The 25,558-nt window shown below is 37.7% G+C and overlaps 1 protein-coding gene across 1 annotated transcript in view; it reads right to left on the bottom strand.

The window, feature by feature from the left end:
* SEMA5A (semaphorin 5A) overlaps positions 1–25,558 on the bottom strand; it is a 320,602-nt gene that overhangs the window by 25,799 nt on the left and 269,245 nt on the right. The window contains exon 17 of the mRNA XM_061995060.1: positions 9,549–9,774. Coding sequence (XP_061851044.1) covers positions 9,549–9,774 — 226 coding nt within the window. The remainder of the gene's footprint in view (positions 1–9,548; positions 9,775–25,558) is intronic.

The raw sequence follows: 25,558 nt of genomic DNA, 5'->3' as shown, positions 1-25,558 counted from the left end.
TATTTGAATGAAGATGCAGCAACACAGAAATACTTGTAATAAGAAAATGTTGAAATTAGTAAGAAAACAGCAGAATAACAATATAAAAATGACCTTTCAGTGATTACAGAGAGTAACTACTTCTCTCCTGCTGAGACAGATTCCATTACACAGATACTAAAAGCAGCATTTCAAGAAACATGACATCCATGCAAATCCAGAAAGGGAGTAAGTACAGAGGAACAGTATGGAAATCATGAATACAGATCCACTTCCCAGCTCAGCAAGAGCCTTTTTTTGCAATTCTCTATCACTTTGGTCACAGAAATGCCCAGCTTATGCATGCAGTGAGCTGTGAGACAAAAATAATAGTCTTTTTTAATACCAGAATTTCAAATTAAGTCTTACTAGCTATTAAATTAAAAGCAATGCAAGTAATGGGAAAAGGGTTAATCAGACCAGATTGCCAGTCATTTTCTTCATAAAACACTGCAGTATGCATAATTTCGTACCAAGAATAAGATGTTCTTAAGACATTTTTGCATTAGTCTTTCAGTCCTAAGGAAAATGTATGAGCTTATTTGCCATTATGATATTAGATTTCCTGTGATTTAAATGAGGGAGTGGGGAGGGGAATCTTCTAAGGGAAAGCTCTAAGGTATTGAGCACTGAAACTTGAGACTATTCTAAAGAATTTTCTCAGTGTGGAGTCTGGTCTGCAGCAAATATTCCCCTGTGTTTACTTCTTTCCAAAGTATTAAAAAAAATTATTACAAAGAGCAGTCTTTTCACAGTTTTGCAGCAATTCATGCAGTGGTCATAGTGAGGTTTTTAGAATTTTCTCCTCATACAGAAACTGCACATTAAAAAATTAACATTATGACACCAATGACACTAAAAATAACAAGATGAGTTTACATTCTGGAAATGCAGTACTATATATTCCTTTAATGACCTTATAGCTTTCTACAATGAGATGACTAGGTCTATGGATGAGGAAGAAACCATGGATGTTACTTATTTTGACTTTAGTATGGGTTTGGACAGTCTCTCATAACTTTCTGATAGACACGTCGAGAAAACGTGCGCTAAACAAATGAACAGTGCAACGCATTGAAACGTGGCCAAACAACTAGGCCCAAAGGGTTGCATCATACTGGGTCATTACTGGGTCCAAATCTATTTAACACCATCATTAATGGCCAGGATAAGTTTGCTGATGATATAAAACTGGGAAGAGGGACTGATACACCAGAGGGTTGTGTCATACTTTGACTAACCATTTCTCCCCAAGTTGAGTCTCTGTCCTTATCTTGACTTGTGAACCCTTTGTTGTATTTTTTTCTCCCCTATCCAGTTGGAGTGGAGCCATCAATGACTTGGTGGGCACCTGGTACTCAGCCAGGGTTAAACCACCACACTTGATATAGAGTACGAATCCATGAAGGGTAAATTTGCTTAGCATAATACCAGCGTGAGGAATATCCAATAAATCATGTGCACATAGACATATAAACACACAAATACATAATTATAATTATTCATGTATTATAAATACATTCACACATATATTTTACATACATATATGAATATATATATGTGTGTGTATATACATGTATATATATATATAAATAAGACTCGTGGTATAATTACATGTCTGCAGAGCTCTTGCAAATGTTCATGCAAAGACTGCTGCAAATAGTCTAAGTCCTGCTTTCTTTCTTTCTTTGGCAAACTGATCTGTAGAAACTTGTTAAGCTATGAAAAATGAGTTAATAAGAACTATTGAGTCCTTCAGCTAAGAAGTCGTGTTTATTAATTGAGGTGGTCATGGGAATGGGAGGAAAGGGAAGATAATGAAACACTAAGTAAAAGATTACATTGTAAAATTCCTTCAAGAAAAACTTCTTCAGAAAGTGGTTACACAGAACTGAGTCCTATCTGTATCATGGTTTGTATCAAATTTGATGGGAGAATGTATAAACATAAAAGTATTGGAATCTTTCAGATCAAGCAGTATGAAACTATGAAAACTACTTTTCTCATCTAACTTTGGATATCTTGCTTGTCACCTCTGCATTTTTTTCTGATTGGTCCACATCCACCTCCAAGACCAGAAACCAGATTGTGCCACCCAGCAGTGAGTAACATTAAGCACTCTGTGTTTCTCAGCTTATTGCTCCCAAGATGAATACATGTGGCTAAAACAGAATGCAAGGGCTCTTGGCTTGGTAACAGCAAGTTTAGTTGCTAAAACATCACCCATGCTCTCCTTATTTAAAGCTTATCTAGAGAAATAGCTGTGAAACCTGCAAAAAAAAGATGATCAGTCATATCATCACCACTGAACTAATGAATAGTATTTCCAAGACAGATAGGACAGTTGAGAAACACTTCCAGATTCAGCCTTTATGACAGGTTTATCATTCAAATGTTTTCAACTAAATCATTCTCAGAAAGCCACTGACTGACGTGCTGCTTTGTGAATGACTAGAATATATGAATTCTGCTTGGGGTTTACCAAGAGCCTTATTTTCAGTTGTTTAGAAGCTGTAGTCAATTAATAAAGTGCTAAACACTGCAGCTAGAAAATGGAAATTAACCACTTGATCCCAGTAACATTTTAAACAGACAGTTGTGCTTCCCAAAAGCAAAAATTTCCACATGAAACATGAAGGACTGCAAAAATTTCAATAAAAGCAATCATGGGGTTTTGCAGACAAAATAATCATCAACTTCCAAGACCAAGGAAGACAGCAGATACAAACTGACATCTAACCAGAAGACTTTTCTCTCATTTGAAGTGTTTCTGTTTTTGCTCAATATATGTTAAATTACAAAAGAAATTGGCACTGCTTTGCTGCTGACATACGTATTCCGTTATACTTAGCATGCATGCATAACAGAAATAAAAAGTCAAGTTACACAATTCGCATCTAAACCAGGATTATCTGATAATTTTAAACAATTTTTTAATAACTCTTTTTGGTTGAAGTGGAATAGTGTTATAACTCCACGATAAATTAATTCTGTTAGAAGGCATGTTAATGTGAAAGTCACCTGCCCTGACTAGTACTGGAGAAAAAACCCTTTGCAAAAGCCTGTAATATGAATTTGAATGTACTGATTCATCTTAAAGACTAACATTTCCAGCCAAGTTCAATTAATCCACCTTAAAAGTGAGGTTGAAAAGCAAATATATTTATAATAATTCTCTGGTCTTGCCTACAGCTAAGGAAGACAGCTCTAAGTAAGAGAGAATAGCAGTGACACCTGATAAATTACATTACTTGACTGATTTATGCCTTATGTCCTGTTCAAACCTAACAAAGAAAATTAAATTATCTGAGCAGTCTAAGTTCATGACTTTGGGAAAAGAGGATCTAGAACCAAAATTCAAGTATCCTAAAAAAACTCTGAATGACAACATGAAACTGTTTAAAGTGCAGGAAACAAGTATAAGCAAAGTTTGTTTCAGTGTTTCCACTTTCTGAAGATATTCTGCAGGTATTTGACAATACCATTGAAGCATAAAATTTATGTACCTTCAGGCCTATATACCTGTAACTTATAAAAACCTTATAAACCTTCTTACTGCATAAATTTTAAATGGTAAAATACAATGACATACAGCAATGAAATGGAAAGATGACATATTTTTAAAAAAATTCAAACAGTATGCAGATGGAGGATGTTATCATGAGAATATTATTTCCCATAACCAACCTTTTTTGTGTTTAAACACTTAATTCATAGAATCATAGAATGGTAGGGGTTGGAAGGGACCTTTAGAGATCATCTAGTCCAACCCCACTGCAGAAGCAGGGTCACCTAGATCAGGTCACATGGGAACATGTCCAGGCAGGTTTTGAAGACCTCCAAGGAAGGCTCCACAACCCCTCTGGGCAGCCTGTGCCACTGCTCCCTCACCCTCACAGTGAAATAGTTTTTTCTTATGTTTAAGTGGAACTTTTTGTGTTCCAGCTTCATCCCATTACCCCTTGTCCTGTTGCTGGATACCATAGAAAAAAGGGATGTCCCAACCTCCTGACACCCACCCTTTAGATATTTATAAATGTTAATAAGATCTCAATCTCCTCTTCTCCAGACTACAGAGCCCCAGTTCCCATAGCCTTTCGTCGTATGAAAGATGTTCCATACCCCTGATCATCTTGGTGGCCCTGTGCTGGACTCTCTCCAGAAGTTCCCTGTCCCTCTTGAGCTGAGGAGCCCAGAACTGGACACAGGACTCCAGATGGGGCCTCACTGTTGCAGATACACAATTATTTTAGTTAACAACTTATCATCACAATGAGTAGTCAAGCACTTGTTAAGCAGTTGTTAATCACCTAGTAATAGTTCAATCAATTAGCTAAGCATTTGCAAATAATTCAAACACCTATTGATTAAGTAAGTATTCATTTGAATCACATAAGGATCAAACTGCAAGAGTTACATACCACACCTGATGGGGATCTGTTACCTTAGCTACAAGACCCTGGTGAATGTATTTGTTAGGTTACTTTAGCTGTTACCTTAACCACAAGACCCTGGTAAATGTATTTGTTAGGTTACCTTAGCTGTTACCTTAACTACAAGACCCTGGTAAATGTATTCGTTAGGTTACCTTGGCTGTTACTTTAGCTGTTACTAAAACAAAGGGACTGATACCTTTTTTTGAGCAATCACTGTGATTTTGGAAAGTTTATGTTTGTTGGGAAGCAATCAAGGTGAAGGGCTAAATTGATAGATGGACATTTTATGCATGCTTGTGTTGGCAAATGTGATTCTTTTGTTTGAGCTGTATAAAAACCCTGAAAATGGTAACTAACAACAAAGGAGCTATCCCCGTGTTTTCCCAGCACTGCATAATAAAGAAGTGCCTGGCTTATCTGCATTCCTGTGTAGATAAGTCTTTCACGATTGCAATTGCAGATCCCTCAACATCACCAGGGCAGAGTAGAGTAGGAGAAGAACCTCCTCCACCTGCTGGCCACACTCTTCTTGATGCATCCCAGGATGCCATTGGCCTTCTTAGCCATGAGGGCACATTGCTGGCTCATATTTAGCTTATTATTAATCAGGACTCCCAGGTCTCTCTGCAGAGCTGCTCTTCAGCAGTTCCACCCTCAGCCTGTACTGGTGCATTGGGTTGTTCCTTCCCAGATGCAGGACTCTGCACTTGTCCTTGTTGAACCTCAGGAGGTTCATCTCTGCCCAACTCTCAAGCTGGTTGAGATCTTGCTGAATGGCAGCACAGCCTTCTGGGGAATCAGCCAGTCCTCCCAGTTTGGTGTCATCAGGGAACTTGCTGAGGGTACACTCTGTCCCCTCATCCAGGTTGTTGATGAAGACATTGAACAAGACTGGCCCCAGAATTGATCCCTGTGGAACTCCACTGGCCACAGGCCTCCAACTTGACTCTGTGCAATTGATCACCACCCTCTGGGCTCTGTCATTCAGACAGCTTTCAATGTACCTCACTGTCCACTCATCCAAGCCACACTGCCTGAGCTTTCTGATGAGGATGTTATGGGAGACAGTGTCAAAAGCCTTGCTGAAGTCAAGGCAGATGGCATCCGCTGCTCTCCCCACATCTATGAGGGCCAGTTATGCCCTCATAGAAGGGTATCAGGTTGGTCAAACAGGATTTCCCCTTGGTGAAGCCATGTTGACTTCCCCTGATAACCATATTTTCCTTAATATGTTCAGTGATAACATTCACGATTAATTGTTTCATCACTTTTCCAGGGATGGAGGTGAGGCTGCCCAGCCTACAGTTTCCTGGGTCATCTTTCTTGCCCTTTTTGAAGACTGGCATGACATTGGCCTTTCTCAAGTCCTCAGGCACTTTGCCTGTCCTCCACGATTGTTCAAAAATGATGGAACGAGGCTTAGCAATCACATCACCCAGCTCCCTCAGCATTCTAGGATGCATCCCATCAGGACCTATTGACTTATGATTGTTAAGCTTGGCCAACAAGTTTTTAACTTCTTCCTCTTCCACCCAGGGCAAGTCCTCTGCTGTCCTGGCCATCCTGTTATCCTTGCCGGACTGGGCTTCCTGAGGGTCAGCCTTGGCTGTAAAGACTGAAGCAAAGAAGGCATTCAGTACTTCAGCCTTCTCTGCATCCTCAGACACCAGGGCACCCTCAGCGTTTAGCAGCACGCCCACATCCCCTCTCGCTATCTTTCTGCTCCTGATGTACTTGAAAAATGCCTTATTATTGTCCTTAACTTCCCTGGGTAAATTTAATTCTAGAAGGGCTCTAGCCTTCCTAGTTGCACTCCTGCATGCCCTGGCAATGTTCCTATAGTCTTCCCAAGAAGCCAGCCCCTGTTTCCACCTCTCGTAGATGGCTGCTTTCTGCCTGCATTGTCCCAGCAGATCCTTGCTCATCCATGGAGGCCTCCTACCTACTTTTCCTCCTTTCTTGCACATTGGGACACACTAATCCTGGTCTTGGAGGAAGTGGTGCTTGAAGACTGTGCACTTCTACCTTCTAGAATCATATCCCATGACATCCGTCCAAGTAGATCTTTGAAGAGGCCAACGTCGGCTCACCTGAAATCCAGGGTCACGGTCCGGCTTTGTGTTCTGCCTCTTCCACGCAGGATCTTGAACTCTACCATCTCATGATTGCTGCAGCCAAGGCTGCCTCCAACCTTCACATCCCCAACCAGGCCCTCTTTATTCGTCAGTACCAGGTCCAGCAGCACACCCCTCCTTGTTGGTTCCTCGATCATCTGTGACACGAAGTTGTTGTCAACAATCTGTAGGAACTTGGACCTCCCAGACTGTGTGTGCTTGGCTGTGTGGCTATCCCAGCAAATATCAGGGTAGTTGAAGTCCCCCATGAGGACCAGGGACTGTGATCGTGAGGCAGCTCTCAGCTGTTCATAGAAGGTCTCATGCACATCCTCCTCCTGATCAGGTGGCCTGTAGTGGACTCCTACAACAATATCACCTGCCTTGCCCTGCCCATTATTTTTTACCCATAAGCACTCTACCCACTCCTTATCCCCACTCAGGCACAGTTTGGTACACATTAATTGCTCTCTCACATAGAGAGCAACTCCACCTCCACACCTTGTCGGTCTGTCTTTCCTGAACAATACATAACCCTCCATGTCTGTGCTCCAGTCATGGCAGCTGTCCCACCACGTCTCTGTGACTGCAATGAGGTCGTAGTCCCGCATCGCACCCACATCTCCAGTTCCTCCTGCTTATTCCCCAGGCTGTGTGCATTGGTGTAGAGGCGGCACAGGGGCTTACTCAAACACACAGGTTTCCCTGGGCGGGTGCAGGAGGTTCCTCCATGGTTTGCCTCTTTCTCAGGGTGGTCACCCTTCCGTATCTCAGCCCAGTGTGCAGATGAAGGGCACTTATCATTGCATTCCCTGTCCTGCCCTGTTTACCAGCTAGAGGGGACAGCTTGTTCTGTTTTGCTTTTCCCCCCACCTCCCAAGTCCCTTAGTTTAAAGACCTCTTTATTAAATTTGCTAGTCAACTCCCAAATAATCCAGTGCCTTTACGGGAGAGATGAACCCCATCCCGCCCTATCAAGCTGTAGTCCCCAAGAAAGGATCCATTGTCAAAGTACCCAAAGCCTTCCCGCTGGCACCAGCCTCTCAGCCAGCAGTTTACTTGGCTGATTTTTCCATAGCTTGTGAAATTTTTGTTCCTGGATTAAACATTTATGTTTACAATATATCACATATTAGTGTTTTCAATATATCAAATCAGTGCTTATCTATCAGATAAGATACTAAAGAGAGTCAATTAATATGTTTAATGTAGGTATTTAGTATGTTTCATAAGCAGACATGAAATTATGACAATGTAATTTCTAGACTTCTAATGCTGGACTGTACATTTACATTGATGTGCAATAAAGTACACAGCCTCTTTCATTTTATTTGAAATAGCTGTCCCTTTCTTATCCGAGTACTATATGAAAACCAGAGGATAAAATGTACTTTTCTTTCCTCTTAATCAAACTTCAAATTAGAAAAGTTTGAATATGGTGTGCAAATGTTTGGGTGATTGAGATAGAAATGTTACCATACTCAGGAGGAGTCTAGTGGGTTTCTGGGAAGAAGTTCTACCTCTAAGCTCAGACTGCAAAGAAAGTTTGCTTTGCTAGCTAGAGAACTGATCTTTGCAGAACACAGCTTTGGTAACGACGTATGCCAAGCATGCTGTACTAGTATTACTCTTTCTATAAGAAACTAACAAATTGCTACTGTTCAACATGGACATAATGAAAAGAATGATTCGCAATATCCAGGCTCTGGTCATGTGAAAGTTGTGATGTTTCCTTGCTATCTAGCCAGAAATTTTGAAGGTATCTGTCTGCCAAAATTCATGGTTTCCCATTCTAAAGAGATTCTTCTGTTCCAAAAGATACAGCCACACTACATGACTCTTCCCATGAAATCAAAGAGAAGTAAAGAGATGGTGTATTGACCCAAACAGTAAAGGGGTGGTTTATTGACTCCTTGCAGTCCCTTGTCCTCATACCCTGCTAACAAAATCTTGCCACAAAAAAAAGCAGGAAATGCTTAACACTGACTTTCACAATAGTTGGTCTGTCTGGAAAAAATATTGAAAATTAGAAAGCTCAAGGATCAGAAACTATTCTCTTTTTGTGGTCTTAGATGAGAGAGAGGTCTTCAGTCAAATTTTTTTCAGCTAATCTAGGTGTTGTGAAGATACAAAAGGCTATGCAAATAGAAAGTAGGTCTATAAATGTTAGAGTAAGTTAAAATCAGTGTTTCCTTAGATTGTATAACTGAAATATAATGTTTATAAAAACATTGATACATAATTAAAACTGGATAATTATTGAAAAGTATTAATAGAGTTAGAATGACTGACAGAAATTCTCCTAGGTTTTATTTTATATATATATATAGATATACACATAACATTCAAAACTATGTATTACTGATAGAGGAAGAAGAAAATTCTGAAATAAATTAATTCTAATTTAAAGTAATCTAAAGTTGAAAAGATTTTTAGTTTTCCATCTCAGGAATAAACAGAACATTAAACTTCTAGCAGTAGTATAATATAAACTTTTATAATAGAAATTATCCAGGTCATAAACTCGTTATTTAAACACCTGCATGAATCTTACAATTGTTACTTTAGAATTACTGAGCAAAGAGTTCTTAGCATCAATCATATATATTCTACCTATATTTACCAAATGTAACAATGTTGCACAAACTCATACCCAGTAAAAATCCAATTGAATATAAGGAGATGACAAAATCCTCCAAGAACTCATCTGCCATGTCATAGGTCACAGATTATTGTAAAGAATATTAGAATAACCTGGCAAATCTCACAGTCTGTGGTAAAATACACTTGTTTAGTCTGAATGATGAAGACGAGAAGGAATACAAGCTAGAATCCTGTTGTGATCATTATGTCCTCCTTTTCACTATCGCTTCTGTTATGCAAAACACTGGGAAGCAAAAACTTTCACTCTGTGCTGGAAATGAAACTGCAGACACCTCACTAGCAGGATGCATGGTGCAGCCACTCTAGCTTTTCTTACCATCTGTTGAGCATCCACTGGTGCCATCACTGGAACAATAGCGCATTTCAATCCTTTGCCTTCCCACTTCTAGCAAATTTGGGTCAGGTAAGCGCGCTTTGCAGGTGTATCGGAAACGTTGTTCATAGTGACCACCATTATCTGAAATATTGACTGGAGTCCAAGGTGTCCAAGGAGTTGTCTTTTTTAACTCTGGACAGAAGTTAGTGTTACAAGGCTGATATTCCTGAAAGAAAATGGTCATAATGAATAGAATCATTAAATATGACTTAAAAAAAAAATCTCATCTTCAAAACAGTAAAAAAAACAATAAATAAAAGAGCCTCTGATATATATTGTTGAGCCTTTCCAATATAAGTGATCATTAATAAACGTTAAATTCCAATTTGAAACTGAAAGTGCTTTTAATGCTTCTAGGCAAGCACAGTATCACACTGCTAAAAGCTGTAATATACCAGTACAAATTAGGTCTATTACATCCGTAAAAAGTCAGCAGAACACTGTAAGTACCATGATAAGGCACATCTTATTAAAACTAATAGCCCCTAATAAGGTGTAGCTAAATTTGTTAAAGCTTTTAATTAAGAGGAATTCTGATAAACTGCAAGTACAAGATACAAACCAGCAAATCATTCCTTACTAAAATCAAGTGGCATATGAATAAGCAAACCACTGTCCATTTTGTGTATTACTGATGTATTACAAGGGGACAAGAGACAAAAAATGTTTTCTGTTACAGCATCTGACTCCCTGAGGTTCATGTTAACCATAGCTCCAGCATTGCTAAACTTATTGTGAGAGGCAAATGCCCAGTGGACAGACATGCACCAAAAGGAACAGACCACACCTAAGAAACAAATGCAGAATTGCCAATGTTCTCAAGCCCCACCAACATGTCTTCTGATGAGTACCATCAAGATCTGTAGGTCCTGCCCATTCATCTTCCTAAGCAATATGCTTCATCTGATGCAAATGTTTTGTAAACTATATGGATGAAATCAAATATCATTAAATATCAGAATGAATTAATACTGAAAAATTATTACAAACTATCCTGGGTTTGGCTGGGAAAGGGTTAGCTTTCACCAGATGCCACAAGGGACCATGGTCAGGCTATTCCACACCATGTTGACCTCATGCACATGGGAACTGTGACTTTTCTGTCAGGATCCAGCATTGGGCTTCAGGTGGTGAGCAGTTATATTGGGCATCACTCACTTTGTGTATTCTTTTGGTTATGGCTGTTTGTTCTCTCCTTTTGCTGTCCTATTAAACTGTCTCAATGCATAAAGATTTATCTTTTCTTCCCAATTCTCCTCCCCATCCCGTCAAGGTGGGGAGGAGTGAGTGAGAGGCCTCGTGATGGTTGTTGTCATCTGGGTTTAAACTACAACAGAAACAGGCATCAGTGGGACAATTTTTAAATTATCTTTCTACCTCTGACCTCTTAAGACAGATACTCAGTAGAGTCTCTCCTGAAAAGAAGCCTAATAAAGTTTGTAATTCCATTAAAAATGTGGTTACAAAAATTTAAAAATTAGTTATAGCCACAACAGAAATACTGGTTTTATCATATAGTGCAACCTACTTCTTCCATAAGCCCTACCCCAGCTGATACCACCACTTTCCAACAAGCAATAGATTACCCTCTCCTCTCTTTCCCATAGTAAAAGTATATTATATTTCAGTTCACTGCCTCATCTCTCAGATGGTCTAACTTAACAAACATATCCAATTACACTAAGCACAATTGCTCTCAACCTATATTTTATTTTAGAGGTGGTATTGCTATTTTAGATATAAAAGAAACTTCTTCGTCTGAAAGGTCAGAGTCAGAAAAAATTATTCCCCAGAAACCCAGGCCTTATTAACACAGCAAGATATCAGAGAAACCAGCACTATGCTCAAGACTCTCATGTTCTGAGGGTAGGTGGACTCATGCCAAACTTCCTGGTTTCATAGTTTTGTGGTACTTCAAGTATGAAAGAGCTCTTAGCCCAAAGACTTCACCTGGACTACTCTTGTTCACTGTTCAAGGGTGTCCAAAGTCCATTCCCACCTTAAAATCTGGTGATCACTACAATAGTGACCTCATCAGTTGTACTCAGGGACAATCTATGAAATAGGATCCCTTTAGAGCACAGAGGACTGTGTCAGCCTTTTCAGGATCTGAGTTTCAGCCTTGACTGGTTTATGGATCAGGAGACAGCAAAGAATATGCAAATCATCTGGTCCTTCCTATAGCAGGCAAAGTAATTTCTTCATGACTCCTTTAGGTAACTGTTGAAATCACGTATGTGTAAGACTGAGGATAGAACATGAACAACTGTTCTCACACACATGAACTATGCAAAGGAAATAATAAAATTAATGGATCCCAGTAACAGCCAGAACCACTCTGTTTGCTCTCTCAACTGACTATTCACTTTGCATCTTTTAGCAAGAGCAATGTCTCTTTCCTTTTTTTTTTTTTAAATTAAGATGTCTAGCTCTGATGAGTCTAACACCTTCCTGCATAGCTGTTTCACTATTTAGTAACCCTCAAAGCTAACAAATTGCAATTTAATTCAAGACTGCATTTTCCCCTTAATTTCATTTTCGAGTCCTTTAATTTTCAGTCCTGAATTTTGTTATGCCTTTACCAATGACACTGAAAATATTCCTTGTCCCATATCTGCAATTTTTTCCTTCCCGAGTATCCATACATAATGACCAAGTAACCTGAACTTCTTAAAAATTTAAAACCTGATCTCCAAGTCCTGTGCATCCCTATATCTACCTTTTGTCCTATTTCCTTGTTTTCCTCTCATATCACTGTCTAGGCTGTTGATAAAAATGTCAAGTGCTATTGACTGAAGAACTGATTCCAGGCAGATCCTGTTAGACACATCATAGTCATTTATATCTATCTATTAACACCGCATTTTTCAATTTGTCAGTGAGACAGTTTTTAATTCATTTAGCATTTGTCATATATTTCAGTTTTCCAAACCAAAGAATTTTTCTGTTGCAAAGGCAAATGTCCTGGAAAAATTCAATGATGGTCTATGAGAAGTGCTGTATCACTTTCAAACATCTTGAAACATCTTTGCTAGTAGCATATAAGCAGGAATAGTTCAGTCTATTTATTAGCTACTACAATATTCACTCAATATAGCCACATTGGTCTAAAAGTTTCAGTTCTTCATTTGCTGTAGATTTTTTAATTGATTTTTTTCAATCAATAATAAAAGTTGCTAAAAATGTGAGGTGTTTGTTCACTGGATATGACATAGACAGCTGAGGGTTACGTAAAGCAGAGTGTGTGGTCTATGCAATGAACCCATTGTCAAATACAAATAGGCAATAAAGGAAGAGGTTGATCTAGTGGCAATGTACCGAATGCTGCTTTGCTAATACACATCTGAGATGAATGTCAGCTCACTTGTTTCTAGAAAAACATAGTACTAGTAATCAGTGTGCTTAACTGTGTAGTTCCTTCCTGTACCCTAACAGGAAGTTAGGGTATACTTATATGTTGTTACACAAACCAGAAAATATGGGTGGTCCTTAAGAGTATCTGTAGAGATCATTAGGTAGTTTTTCCTTTCTTCTTCCTTGTTCAATAGCTTAAACAGTTTGTCTGCTGTCATGCCTATCTATTCAAGGACTGGATAATATCCATGAAAAGCAGAGAATAGCAGAAGAAACTAAAGTACATGTAGATTTCCCAGAAAACATTTACAGTAGTGAATAATCTTTGAGAAAATTCAGAGGAATATCCTAAGAGTGGATGACTCCATGAAAATCTGGCACTAATAATGACCTGGCAGAGCCTCATGGATTCTCCCACAAACACAGAGTGCTGTGCTACTGTGTCTGCAACAGAGGAATCAAAAATTGCATTGTCCTTGATGAAAACATTGATGTGATCTGATGCTACAAAAATCCAGTATAGGCAGAACAATGATTTTGCTCCAAATATTCTCAGATTTGGAAGTCAGTAAAGGACAGGAAAGAAAAGGCACATTTTGGATTGTGGATGAGTATATTTAGTGCTGCTATCATGAAGACATAGTCTGATTAGATAGATTTTTCAGGGACTGAGAAACATTATGTCTGCTGGGGTTATCTTCCTAACCTTGTCCAACGCTTGAACAATTTACTCGAGTGGCATTTCAGGAATATATCCCTCTTCAAAGCACTTTGACCAGCTAGAGTCATGGATACAATAATAAAGCAACCACATAGCAGAATTAAAGTCTCAGATGAAACTGAGTTCTTATCTCAGAAAACAGTGGAGAGAATGAACTAGAAAAGCACTGAAGGACTCTGCTTCAACAGAGGAGAGGAACCATGACTGCTGCCCAACTCTACCTAAAGTGTTCCATGTGATGTGGTCGAGTTCTATTGGAAGGGATCTCTAGATACACACAAAGGAAAGCTTCAGAGCCTACAATGAGTTTAAGTACGCTAATTCTTAGAGTATACTTGTAGACTCAGAACAGTAATTATTTGAGGCCTTTTTCAGAATCCATAAACATTATTGCAATAGTTCAAACTTAAACACATTTTCAAAGTTTTATTTGCTAACTGTACTAAAACTGGTGGCCTAAATCAACATATTCTGGCTTTTAGTTTAGAATAGATTTAGTCAGATGAGATTACTAAATTTATACCTGGCTATGTCTGCTAAAGATGCAGGAAAACCTTTAAAGTCTAAATTTCAGGGGACAGCTCAACAGTTAGTTGAGAATTGTACACAAAATACACAAATAAATATGTGCATCATAAAACATATGTCTATGAAAATAAAATAATTATCACAAAACATAATGGTTCTAATATGATAAAAGGAACAATAAATTAAAAAAATTTGGAATTCTAGAACATAAACATTGATTATTCTATTAACCAGCTACCTTGCTTCTATCTTCTCTGTCTTAATGTATATGATGAAAAGAGAATTTTAATATCATGTTTCATATGAAGATTTATTTAGAACTAATTGGTTGCATTATTTTAGAAAAAGGTAACTAAAATATTATTTCCAAAACATCATATTTGAAACTGGAGTAGACGGTTGCTATATGAACAAAATTTTATTGTTTTCTCATAGAGGACATGGAAGAGAGTAATTTGTTTTGCCTCTCATAGCCACTTCAGTCAAACTCCTAAAAATTTTGAGAATATATGAGACTTTCTAAAGTTTGATTTAATTAACCAAATGTCATGATAGTCTGATACCTCTCTATAGGAAACTAGGCTAAAATCTTATATACATTTGAACTACAATTTTTCATAAAAAAAAAAAAAGAATTTAGACAGATTTCTGTACCCATTTATATATGACATTTATATTAGGGAGGTAGTTCTAACAAACACTTTTTTCTTTGATGTACGTGTACATTTAATGTTGAATACCCTTCTTTTGTTTTCAACCGTTTTTCTTTCTAATCTGTTGGTGAGAGACTATCTTCATAAGGCAGCTAAATCAACATTAACAGTCCATTTAAATAGTTTCAACCCAGTAGTTATCTTTTATTATTTGTTTTTAATATATTGTATTAGTTCTTTAATGTTCTTTGGGAATCACTGAACAGTTCAATGATTAAAAAATATTTATACATTTTTGCCTTCTGCTCAACTTCATATTGTCCGTCCCAAAATATTTCTTTTGTCTTTTTTTCAACTATTAAGACACCAATGAAAAAGAATATCACTGATTCAAAAATTGAATGGTGTAGTATGTCATCTGGGATAAGACAGGGCTGTAAGTGATAAGAATGTGAGTCTCTTGGCCATTTCCCAAGCTTTGAATTTGCCACAATATGTTAAAGGAAAGGCTAGCCCTCACATACAATCAAACAAAGGTCAAAATTAATGTAACAGTGTTGTAAAATTCAAGTTCTTATTTATAGAGGGCCTTGTTAAAACATCAAAACATAAGTTTCTTGAAGGACTAACATAATCTCTCTCTTTCCAAGAACCGAAAGATAGGTAACATCTTGCAGTGGCTGAAAAACACACTCAGAAAAATCAGTAACTAAACTTAAAAAAATAACTGGTTAATTTATTTTCCTTATAGAAATGTAAAGTCCGATCCTTTTAGAAAAATTATTCCACCATTTAAAAAGCCAGATTCTTCAACCAAGTACCATTAGTATCTTAGTATTGCAGTAGAAAAATTACAATAAAGCATTTTAAAAGCATGAATTGAAAGAACATCCAAACCCCATTAAATCCAACTCATTAAGCAAAAGATCTACACTATAAATTTTAGAGCCACACTTAAAAAAATAAAGCCCTAAAATATTTCTAATATCTCCATTGTATTTTAACCATGCAAAGACATAGCTATATGTTGGTTATAGGTAGTATTTCAGCTTCAGTTGACATTGATGTGATATCTTTGCAATCCTAATTCTTTAAAGCATTTGATTTAGCAACCATGCTATTGAAAAAGTAACTTTGTTTGCACTAGTGACTAGGGAACTCTATCACAAAAACAATGGAACTGAAAAGAAGATTGTGCACTCAGTGCTGCCTTAAAGTGGAAAGTTTTGTTCTTACTGTTTATGATATTTTAACTTGTGCTTGCTTCAGCTTCAGCTTAGGACATCTAAGATACTGACATCCAGGATACAGATGTAGATGCAAACTAAGTCACTAACTAAACTATGGTAACTTCATGGTTCACTAACTGCAAAAAGAAGAAATGAATTAGATTAAAAAAGTGATAATACGCAGACTGTGGACTGAATGAATTTCAAGATGATGACCACGAGAAGGTCCTGAAGACTCCCAAAGCCCCTCTTTGTGATTAAGAGTGCATGCCTGAAAGGGACAGACCCTATGGAAATTGTTTCTGAGAAAATAATGAATATATATGATGATTCTGGGAAACATAATACATATGTATGTAACAACAATATAAGCAGAAGTTGCTCTGAACTTGGTGTGCATGATAACAGGAACTATGCCCCTGCAGCTAGCACTGCAATAAAGAATGTCTGCTTCCTTAAACTCCAAAATGCAGTCTTAGAGAGTTTACTTATACTGTGTAAAGTCTAAGTAGATAGTGTTCATAACAGGTTGTGAAAAATATTTTCATAGATAGAAGGAGGAAAATCATTTTACACTATGCAAAAGGAACAAGTTTCTTCTGAGTTGAACAGATTTGGGGTTTTGGCTGAAATTACTGACTGTGCACAACTTTTTGTTTTAATTATGTGTATTTTACACAAAAGACTTGGAAAAACTTCAAATTATGTAAAGTGGAACTTTAAAGGAATTAAAGCCTGGATTTCAAATTATTTTCCCTGGAGGAGCTACACGGTCTGTTGGGCAGGTCATTAGACTGGTACAGCTTGGTAATCAAATCCTTCCTATAGTCAACATCATTCATTTTACTTTCATCATCTCCTCATAAACCAAGCAGATTTCAGGTGAAGAAAGGCACAACTTTTCTCTTACACAGTTGGTTGGGAGATAAAAAGTAACTCAATAATTGAAAGTTATATTTTATATCAAATAAGTCCATTTTTTGTGAAGGAAATTGATTAAAAAGAACCACTTAGAATCATTTAAAGTGATAAACATTTATTTCATATGCACAACAATTCCTAGTAGTATAATAGTTCATTTTAAACCATGACATTTGAAATTAATTAATATTAAAAATGAAACTAGAAATGTCTAAGGAAAAAGAAGCTGCTTTATTCTGACAGAAACTTAAAATTATTTAAAAAAAGTTCATTTGAATTCTTCTAAAATTAATCCTTTTATAGATCTGTGTTACAATTTCCCACCTTACTCGAATGCACCTACTGAATTCAATTGTTTTGTGATACAAAATAGGACAAATTTGACAAGATTTTTTTTTTTTTTAAGTAACATATTGAGAATTTATGTGTATTCTTGCACACTGCTCACAGAGAAATGAAAAGCAGTGAAACTGGAGTAAATTCAGAACAGCAAGTCTGCTTGTTAAGAGCTCCATTTGTACCAATCCTCCCAGTGTCCCTGGAGTCATCCCAATGATACTACTAGAGAAACCTACTTCTGAACTCTGTGTACAGTACAGCCTAATAACATAGTGCCCTTACTTGACTCTCCACATCCATTTAAGTCTTGCGTGGTCAGACTCTGAGCTCCCTGGAGGAGAAGCTGTTTTGGACTGCCTGTTTGCAGGTCTTTGTATAATGGGATTCTGGTTCATCATTAAAGCTTTCAGGAAGCAGGATGACAACAGTAATTCTGTAACTATAACACTTTGGAGGCTAGCTTCCTGCTATTCTAGGCAGTAGATCTGCAATCTGATAGTTTTAAACCCCTCAGCGAGTTTCAAGTTAAGACCAGGGCACAACAACCATGTCATTCTTTCTGGAATGCTAAGGCAGGAATGGGTCCCAAGCTACAGTCACTATAGGAATTTGGACACTGAAATGGCAAAAAACCCCATTTTCACTGTTTGCATGTTCTTAATATTGGAAAATGTCTCAAAACTAGTCAAATAACTGTCATTTTTCAAACTAAGAATGAAGTACACTTAAAATGCAATGTGTTTTGGTGAAATGAATTTTAATTTTTGGCTAAAGACATTTCTTCTAGCACTTGCCTGCAGGTCCAATAACTATGCAGAATTCACTGCCTTGAATAGGCTGAAACTGGAAACTGCATGTTTGTTTTTACTGGACACTCATCTCACATCTAGGGATGCGTTTAACATGTGCAAAGTGATTTAATATTCTATCTGGTCACTCAGTTCCTTTTTGAACATGGATTTACTTTAAAATCTAGGCTTCTCTGTCATGGTTTGACATGATAGCCTCTTCTGGGAAGGGGGAAGGGGCTGTCAAGATGGCCATGCTAGCCATGGATTTCATTTCAATGAACATCACCTTCTACATTTTACCCACAATGACATAAGCCTCCTGTAAATTATCCAATTCCTTTTATTCTTGGGGCACTGAAGATATTAAATACATTGTTAACAATTGAGTGCCTCTACAAATGCATGACCTAAACAGAAAATTATTCTTCTTGTTCCTCTTTCCCTTTTACTTCACCCATGGTCCGTGATACATGTAAGAACATAGCTAACAGGTTTACTCTGTGTCATGGTTTAGCAAGGAGTTGCTTTTGCTTGGTAACAGGGGGAGAGGGTTGCAGTGAAGACCTGGTAAAGAGTTCTTGGACTTTCCCCCAGCTCTTAGGTTCAGACCCACCTCCAGCCTGGCTGGGCCAATATGGCGCCTCTGCCATCACTATTTAAGGACAGGACTTTGAAGTGCTTGAGAAGAGGTGTAAGAGTGATACAGGATGGAGGCGACCACGCAGACCCCAAGGTCAGAGAAAGGAAGGAAGGAGGAGCACCAGACCAGAGACCCCTCTTCAACCCATGGTGAGAACGCAGCTCTACCCCTGCAACCCATGGAGGACAATGGCAAGACAGAGAGCCACCAGCAGCTCCAGGTGAGTGCGCCCAGATGGTTGAGAGATTGTATGAGGAGGCGGCCCTGGTGCAGGCCATGCTGGAGAGCCTGCGGGCCGCAGACCAGACACACACAAGAGGCAGAGAGGAGCCGCAGCCTTCGGGATGAATGCACATTGGAACTGCCCATGCAGGGCTGCCTGGTGTGTGAGGTACTCCGTGGAGGAGCAGGGAGGATCAGCGTGGAGCCCACCTGCCCTGAGGAGAGACAAACAGCAGGAGCCATCAGGAATAGACTGACTGAAACCCCCATTCCCTGTCCTCCTGAGCCATTCAGTTGGGGAAGGGATAAAGACATCGGGATCAGGGCTCTGAGCCTGGGAAGAGGGGAGGGATGGGGAGAAGGTGGTCTTGAAGGGCTGGTTGTGCTCTTCATCATTGTACCACTCTGTGTTATGTTTGTTATGTTTTGGGGTTTTATGGTTCTGTTTTTGGTGGTGGTGGATTAAATTTTCTGTTTTCTTCCCCAAGCTGAGTAGCCTGGTCTGTTTTGTCCCAGACCATAAGCGGCAATTAAACCCTTCCTGCCCTTTGGCAATTTTCAAGTCTTTGGTACTTTTATCCCCTGATGGGTCTAAACCATGACACCCTGACTTAGGGCTTTTTTATGTAACAAATTTTTCTTTAATGATTTTTACCACATACACAAATACAAAGAAGCACATAATTACATGTATACCACTAATTCTAAGCGTCACACTTAAACAGTTTTATCAGTGATGTACTTGTTAGGGACTTGCCACTAAATAGGAGTCAAAGATAGTTATTTACAGGTCCTAAGCATTGATAAATAACAGTCAAGGTCCTCAAAATAATTACATCGGTTTAAAAGAACCCAAGACAGTAGGAGGTATTCATCTAGTAAAGGAAAGTGACTAAATTGTCTATGCATTATCATTACTGAGAGCATGTCCTATCCTCCTGCTCTAGATGCTCCACTATGAGACTTCCATTACAGCAGGAAAGACATGACTTCCCATTGCATGACCTCCTCTGAGCAACATCACAACATGTGGACAGTGAAATGAAAGGTCAAAGATATGTTACTTATAAATGAATATACGTACTATAACTATTATAAATATATAATGAATACTATAATGATAAATGAATATAAGTACTATAACTATTATAAGTATGTTACTTATAAATTAATGAAAATTAATCTTCTCAGCATTTAAAATTAGTATGTAAACATCAGTTTTGAAATCTGTATTTATACACTTAATTATAAGGAGAAAAAATTCAACTTTCCCTTTAAAATTATGAATGTACTAGTTATATTTTGAAAACACTAGGGAAAGAAATGAGCTGCAATTTTCCTTACCTGATCACTCAGAACTTCAGAACTGGGTGAAAAGAAGTTGTTCAAAATTCCATTTAGGGTACAATCAGCTGATTGGAAACAAGGGAATTGCTTGCAGCTTAGTGAGTTACCACTTAGCTAGGCCACACTAACAATCTGTGCATGTGGCTTTATTCATTACAAATTATTTACTGAGCTGTAATAACTCAATAGTTTGCAATTAGCTTCACATACTCTTACTGAGAAGCTTAAAACTTTTCTCATAGACCCTATAATTCCTGACAAAAATCTCTTAAATTTCTGAATTAGTTGTTATTCATAAAAAAAAATGCTGGAAATCATGGCTACCCAAGAATTTATTAAGTGACAGTAAAAGAATGTTAGAAGACAATCCAAAAGTCAAAAAGGCGTTAAAGCCTATCAGCTCCTCAGTCTTAGAGACTGCTGCTTTGTAATGACTACATATCTCTTATCACACATAAATTACCTTCATTTTTATTCTATAGTGTAGATTTTCCTTCATGTAGGCTTCTAGAAAGACAAAGAGAACTATATTCCTGTGAAAGGAGATCCTCATAACAAATTTGTAAACGTGGAAGCAAATCTTGGACTTCAGTTTTCATAGGCAACAGTTACACGGCTACTTTGTAAACAATTGGGAAATAATTTGATCCTTAGATTTCCGATTTTTAGATTTACTCATAGCTATCTATAAGGACTGTTCAACTTGCCTTTTCTTAGCAATGAGAGAAATCTGCAAAGAAATTTCAGTTGGGTTTGTCTGCTGCTATATATCACTAACTCCATAGGTTGCTAAAGACAATGTGTAGTAACAATACAAGAAGAGAAGAAGAAAGAAAAACTGCACAGCCTGTAATCGGGGGGTTAAGGATAATAAGGATATGGCTCATTTCTCTCACAAGGCAGTTTCGAATTAAGCATAGTCGTAAAATAGCTCTCCAAATTTACATACTGAGGACATATTTATTTCCACATTTTGACCTGGAAAATTGATTGTGTGAAAAGCCAGCAGGAAAATAAAACAATTATTACTATTTTATATCCAGCCAAAGAGCACACTTTTAGATTCTTATTCATTTATCCACAGTCCATTATTTTACCATCAATGCAGTCTTCTACTAAAATTAATCCTTTAATAATCATTAATCTAATTTTCTACAATTACACCATCTTTCAATTTCACATTATAAGCTCAAAATCAAGGGAAAAAATGCAACTCATCAACTGAGCTGAGAGTATGAAGCTATTAACTGCTTGTGAAGTCATTTAGACAACAAGCACTCAATTGCAACTTGTTTTGTTGTTTTGTTTAGAGGATTTTTTTGCCTTTTAATCATAATGATCTATAAACCGTGTTTTAGTCAAAAATGGAAGTAAATTTGAGAAAGCTAATGTTGGATAGAGCTGAAGTCTGGTCTTGCTCTGAAAATCTAATTGTTTTAACAGTCTTACTGTATTTTTCGTTCCAGAGAATGTCTTGAAACACAAATCACTAGGGGGAAAAAATGGCACCAGTCCTGAGATAACACTCTAAATGTTAGAGCAGTTGCTAAATGACAATGGAAATAATACAAACTGAATAGATGAGGGACCATGAACCTTAATTCAGAATTGACAGTCTAAACACAGGAGCTTGCAGCAAAAAGCAGGACTGCTTGTTAAAATGCATTAAACTGCAAGTATTTAACCACTGAAAATTGATTTAGTCACACAAATGGGACACGTTCAAAGATTTTGATCATCTGATGAGGTCACAGAGAGGGTATGCTCTGTACTTCTGAAAGTAACACTTTAGTAGGTGTCCTGGTTTGGGCTAGGATAGGGTTAACTTCAATGAGGCAGTAGGAAGGGACACAGCATGGGCAGCTGACCCAGGCTGGCCAACAGGCATTCCATACCATACTGACATCATGGCCAGTACATATAGGCAGAGAGCTGCTCAAGGGTGGGGCTGCGGAACCATGGGTTTGGCTGCCAGTCAGGAGCAGTTGTGTCGGGTCCCTGGTGGTGAGCAACTGTGGCACGCACCATTCCTTTTGTATATCCCCCCATTTACCGTTATAACTCTTTTTCCTGAACTTGTTCCTTCTTATTGTCATTAAACTGTTCTTATTTCAACCTATGCAGGTTTTCCCTTTTTCTCTGGTTCCTCTCCCTGTTAAGCCGGGAGGGGGAGGAGTGAGTGAGCACCCTCGTGGCTCTTTGTCCCTGGCTGGACAAAACCACGACAGTGGGGGATTTGAGTATGGATTTGGAAGCCTGACAGAGGTGGCAAAATATATCTGCCAGAGATGTCTCCAGCACCAGATGTATTGCTATCATCTCCAAAAATCTCCAAATATCAGGAAGCTCCAACTATCAACAAGGAGGAAAGTCTCAAATGAAGTGAAAATAACTGAAGAGCAAGTTAATACTTTAAGAGCAAGTTAATACTTTATCACATCACAGACATCTGCCTTTCCTCAGGGCAGAAGTTAACAGCAGAGATGACAGATGTGAATGTGTGCCCAGACCTCAATTACTGCTGCAACAGTTGAATGTATAAACACAAAACTACCTTCAGTAACAGTTTGTAATGACTTGGATGAGGAAGCACAGCAACCAAGATGCCAACAGGTTTGCTTCTGCCAAGTCCACCACCTGAGCTGGTGAAATCACCATAGCAAGCTTCAGCATAACTCATCTATGAGAGTCCCGGCTATGTGGGCATCACCTCCCCCCCCCCCCCCAAAAAAAAAGATAATAAAAATAATAGCATAAAAAATAACAGGTTGCCTGGTTAAAAAGCAGAAACACAGGATCCGATATATGAAAAATATAGAAATATATATATATTTACATAGATGTTCCAGATCCCCTATGTCTTTCACAAAGCATCACATGTTTCTGTTTAGGCAAATCTGTATCCTGCCCTAGCATCCACTGATGGGGCCTTTTCAGAATCATGTCAGAACTGAATCTCCTGTTTCACATTTTCCACTTAATTTATGGCAATATAAAAAAATCCCTATAAATCAATTTCTCTCATACAACACTTAATTTATAGCTTTTTTTTTCCACTATTGTAGGGTTTATATTATTATTTACAGAGGGTTTTATTTGACTATGTCACTTTTTTGGAACTCTGTGGTTACAAATAAAACATTTTTTTGATCTCTAGTCAATTCCTGGTAAGACAAATGTTTCTGGAAAAAAAACCAAACAAACACCTAATTGGGTGTTGACTTCATATTATGCTCTGTTTTCAGTATGAGGAAGAAAAAGGCAAGAACAGCTCTTTGCTTCCTTTGCATCTCATCAAATATTCTGTAGCTGAAATGACCTAGCATAACTCAGATCAGGTTTTAACTGACAATAGCCTATGTGTTTCAGCTCAGAACTGCTGAAGCTTATGCACTACTGCTCTAGGGAAATCCCTTAATAGAGGATTAAAGCCCTTTTATTTTGCACGTTGTTTGAAGTCTCAGCAAAAAAGATAAGCACTATATAGGGGAAAGGTAGCACTGCTAAAGACATTCAGGCCAGAAGGTTAATGAAGAAAACAAAAGGAAAAGGTGATTATAGACTACACAAAAATAAGACAGAAAATACTGTGCTAATGAAAATAAACTGACCAGGAACAGAGGTCAGTTTCCTGGAAAAATTAAATCAAAGCAGGTTTTAAATGGAGTATTTTCTGAGTTTGAACAAGACTTATGAGCATTAAGCTTGACCAACAAATCTTGAACCTCTTCCTTTTCCACCAAGGCCTTGGCTGTAAAGACTAAGGCAAAGAAGGCATTCAGTATTTCGACCTTCTCTGCATACTCTGTCACCAGGGCATCCTCTGTGTTCAGCAGCAGTCCTACATTCCCCCTAATCTTCCTTTTGCTGCTGATAATGACACAGAGCTGAAGTTGCATACCTGCAGACAGATGTTAATGTCACTACATAAAATAAGCAATAGCTAAAGAAATTTCACTGATAAGAGAATGCAGGTGTTTTGCTAGAATTTGGAGATGAAGAATGTGTGAGGATGCATGTTTGGACAGGTGTGTGACAACTCACAACTTTGAAGTTGTTATTCCTTGAAATGTAACTGATATGGTCAAAACATTTCTTAAATTGTGGAAGTGTTTTTCATCTAACAACAAAGTAAAAAAGTTAATGCAATCACCCTATGGATGTTAAAATAAAGTCTCTGATTTTACAAAATGGAAAGTTCATTGCCTGTTTCCTTAGGAAGAATCTGTGGTAAATGCATGAGGGTACTTTTTTGCTTTTTAAACAAGGATTCTGTAAAGAATCAATCAAAGGTGACATGGCTTTATCCTACTTGGGGGGAAATATTTCACTTTGCACACAGAAATGTTCTAAAGAGCATTTAGCTAATGCTAAATGCTAATCATGAGGAGCTATAATAATACAGCTGCTCGCACATCTCAAAGACACAACGTTACAGAAAATGCAAATTACTTTTTATAGTATTCAGTGATATTAAACCTCAAAAAAAATTTAAGTCATTTAGAATGTCAAGTAAAATGAGAATAACATCCTCAAATACTTTACATCTTCAACATTCCTTCTATCAGTTTAGCCTCAGAGAACAATTCTTATCACATGAGGAAACTGAGATACAGGAATCTCGTTTGATGCTATATTAGTAATAAGTGTGACTATTACATGCATCGTAAAGTTGTGTTTTATCTGAAAAAAATTCTCTGCTTCCTTTTTTCCACTGATATCAGGAAGGAAAAGTGAGTGCATAGATTGTATGTATTTCTAACAAAACAAAGTAACTCCTTGCTAGAAAGTCACATAAATTTACATGAAGGACAAATTCAGATTTTTTTGAGACACTTTTAGTAAGGTCTCATGCATTACTTTTACATGTTGAAAATTATTAATTTTAAAAAAAATAACTTTAGGCACAGGATTTTAAGAGCAGTAATAAGGAGACTTTATTTATGTCACCTGCATAAAATTTAAACTATTTGATAAAGTTGTTATAACTGTTACAACCATTAAGAATAACTAGATTAAGACTAAATTCTTGGCTTTGCATGACTAGCGTCTTCCTTTTTGCCTATAACAAGATGAGTGACAACAAACTGGTGGGAGTCCAAGCAATCTATTCTCAAACTTGACTGCAACTATTTTTTTATAAAATATTGCATAGTTAAGTATATTTTTAAAATTTGCATGAGCTACTTTAATTCTATTATTATT

Source organism: Colius striatus, chromosome 4 (genome assembly GCF_028858725.1).
Source record: "Colius striatus isolate bColStr4 chromosome 4, bColStr4.1.hap1, whole genome shotgun sequence".
Classification (NCBI taxonomy): Eukaryota; Metazoa; Chordata; class Aves; order Coliiformes; family Coliidae; genus Colius; species Colius striatus.
This window is presented reverse-complemented; position numbering and strand designations above follow the sequence as displayed.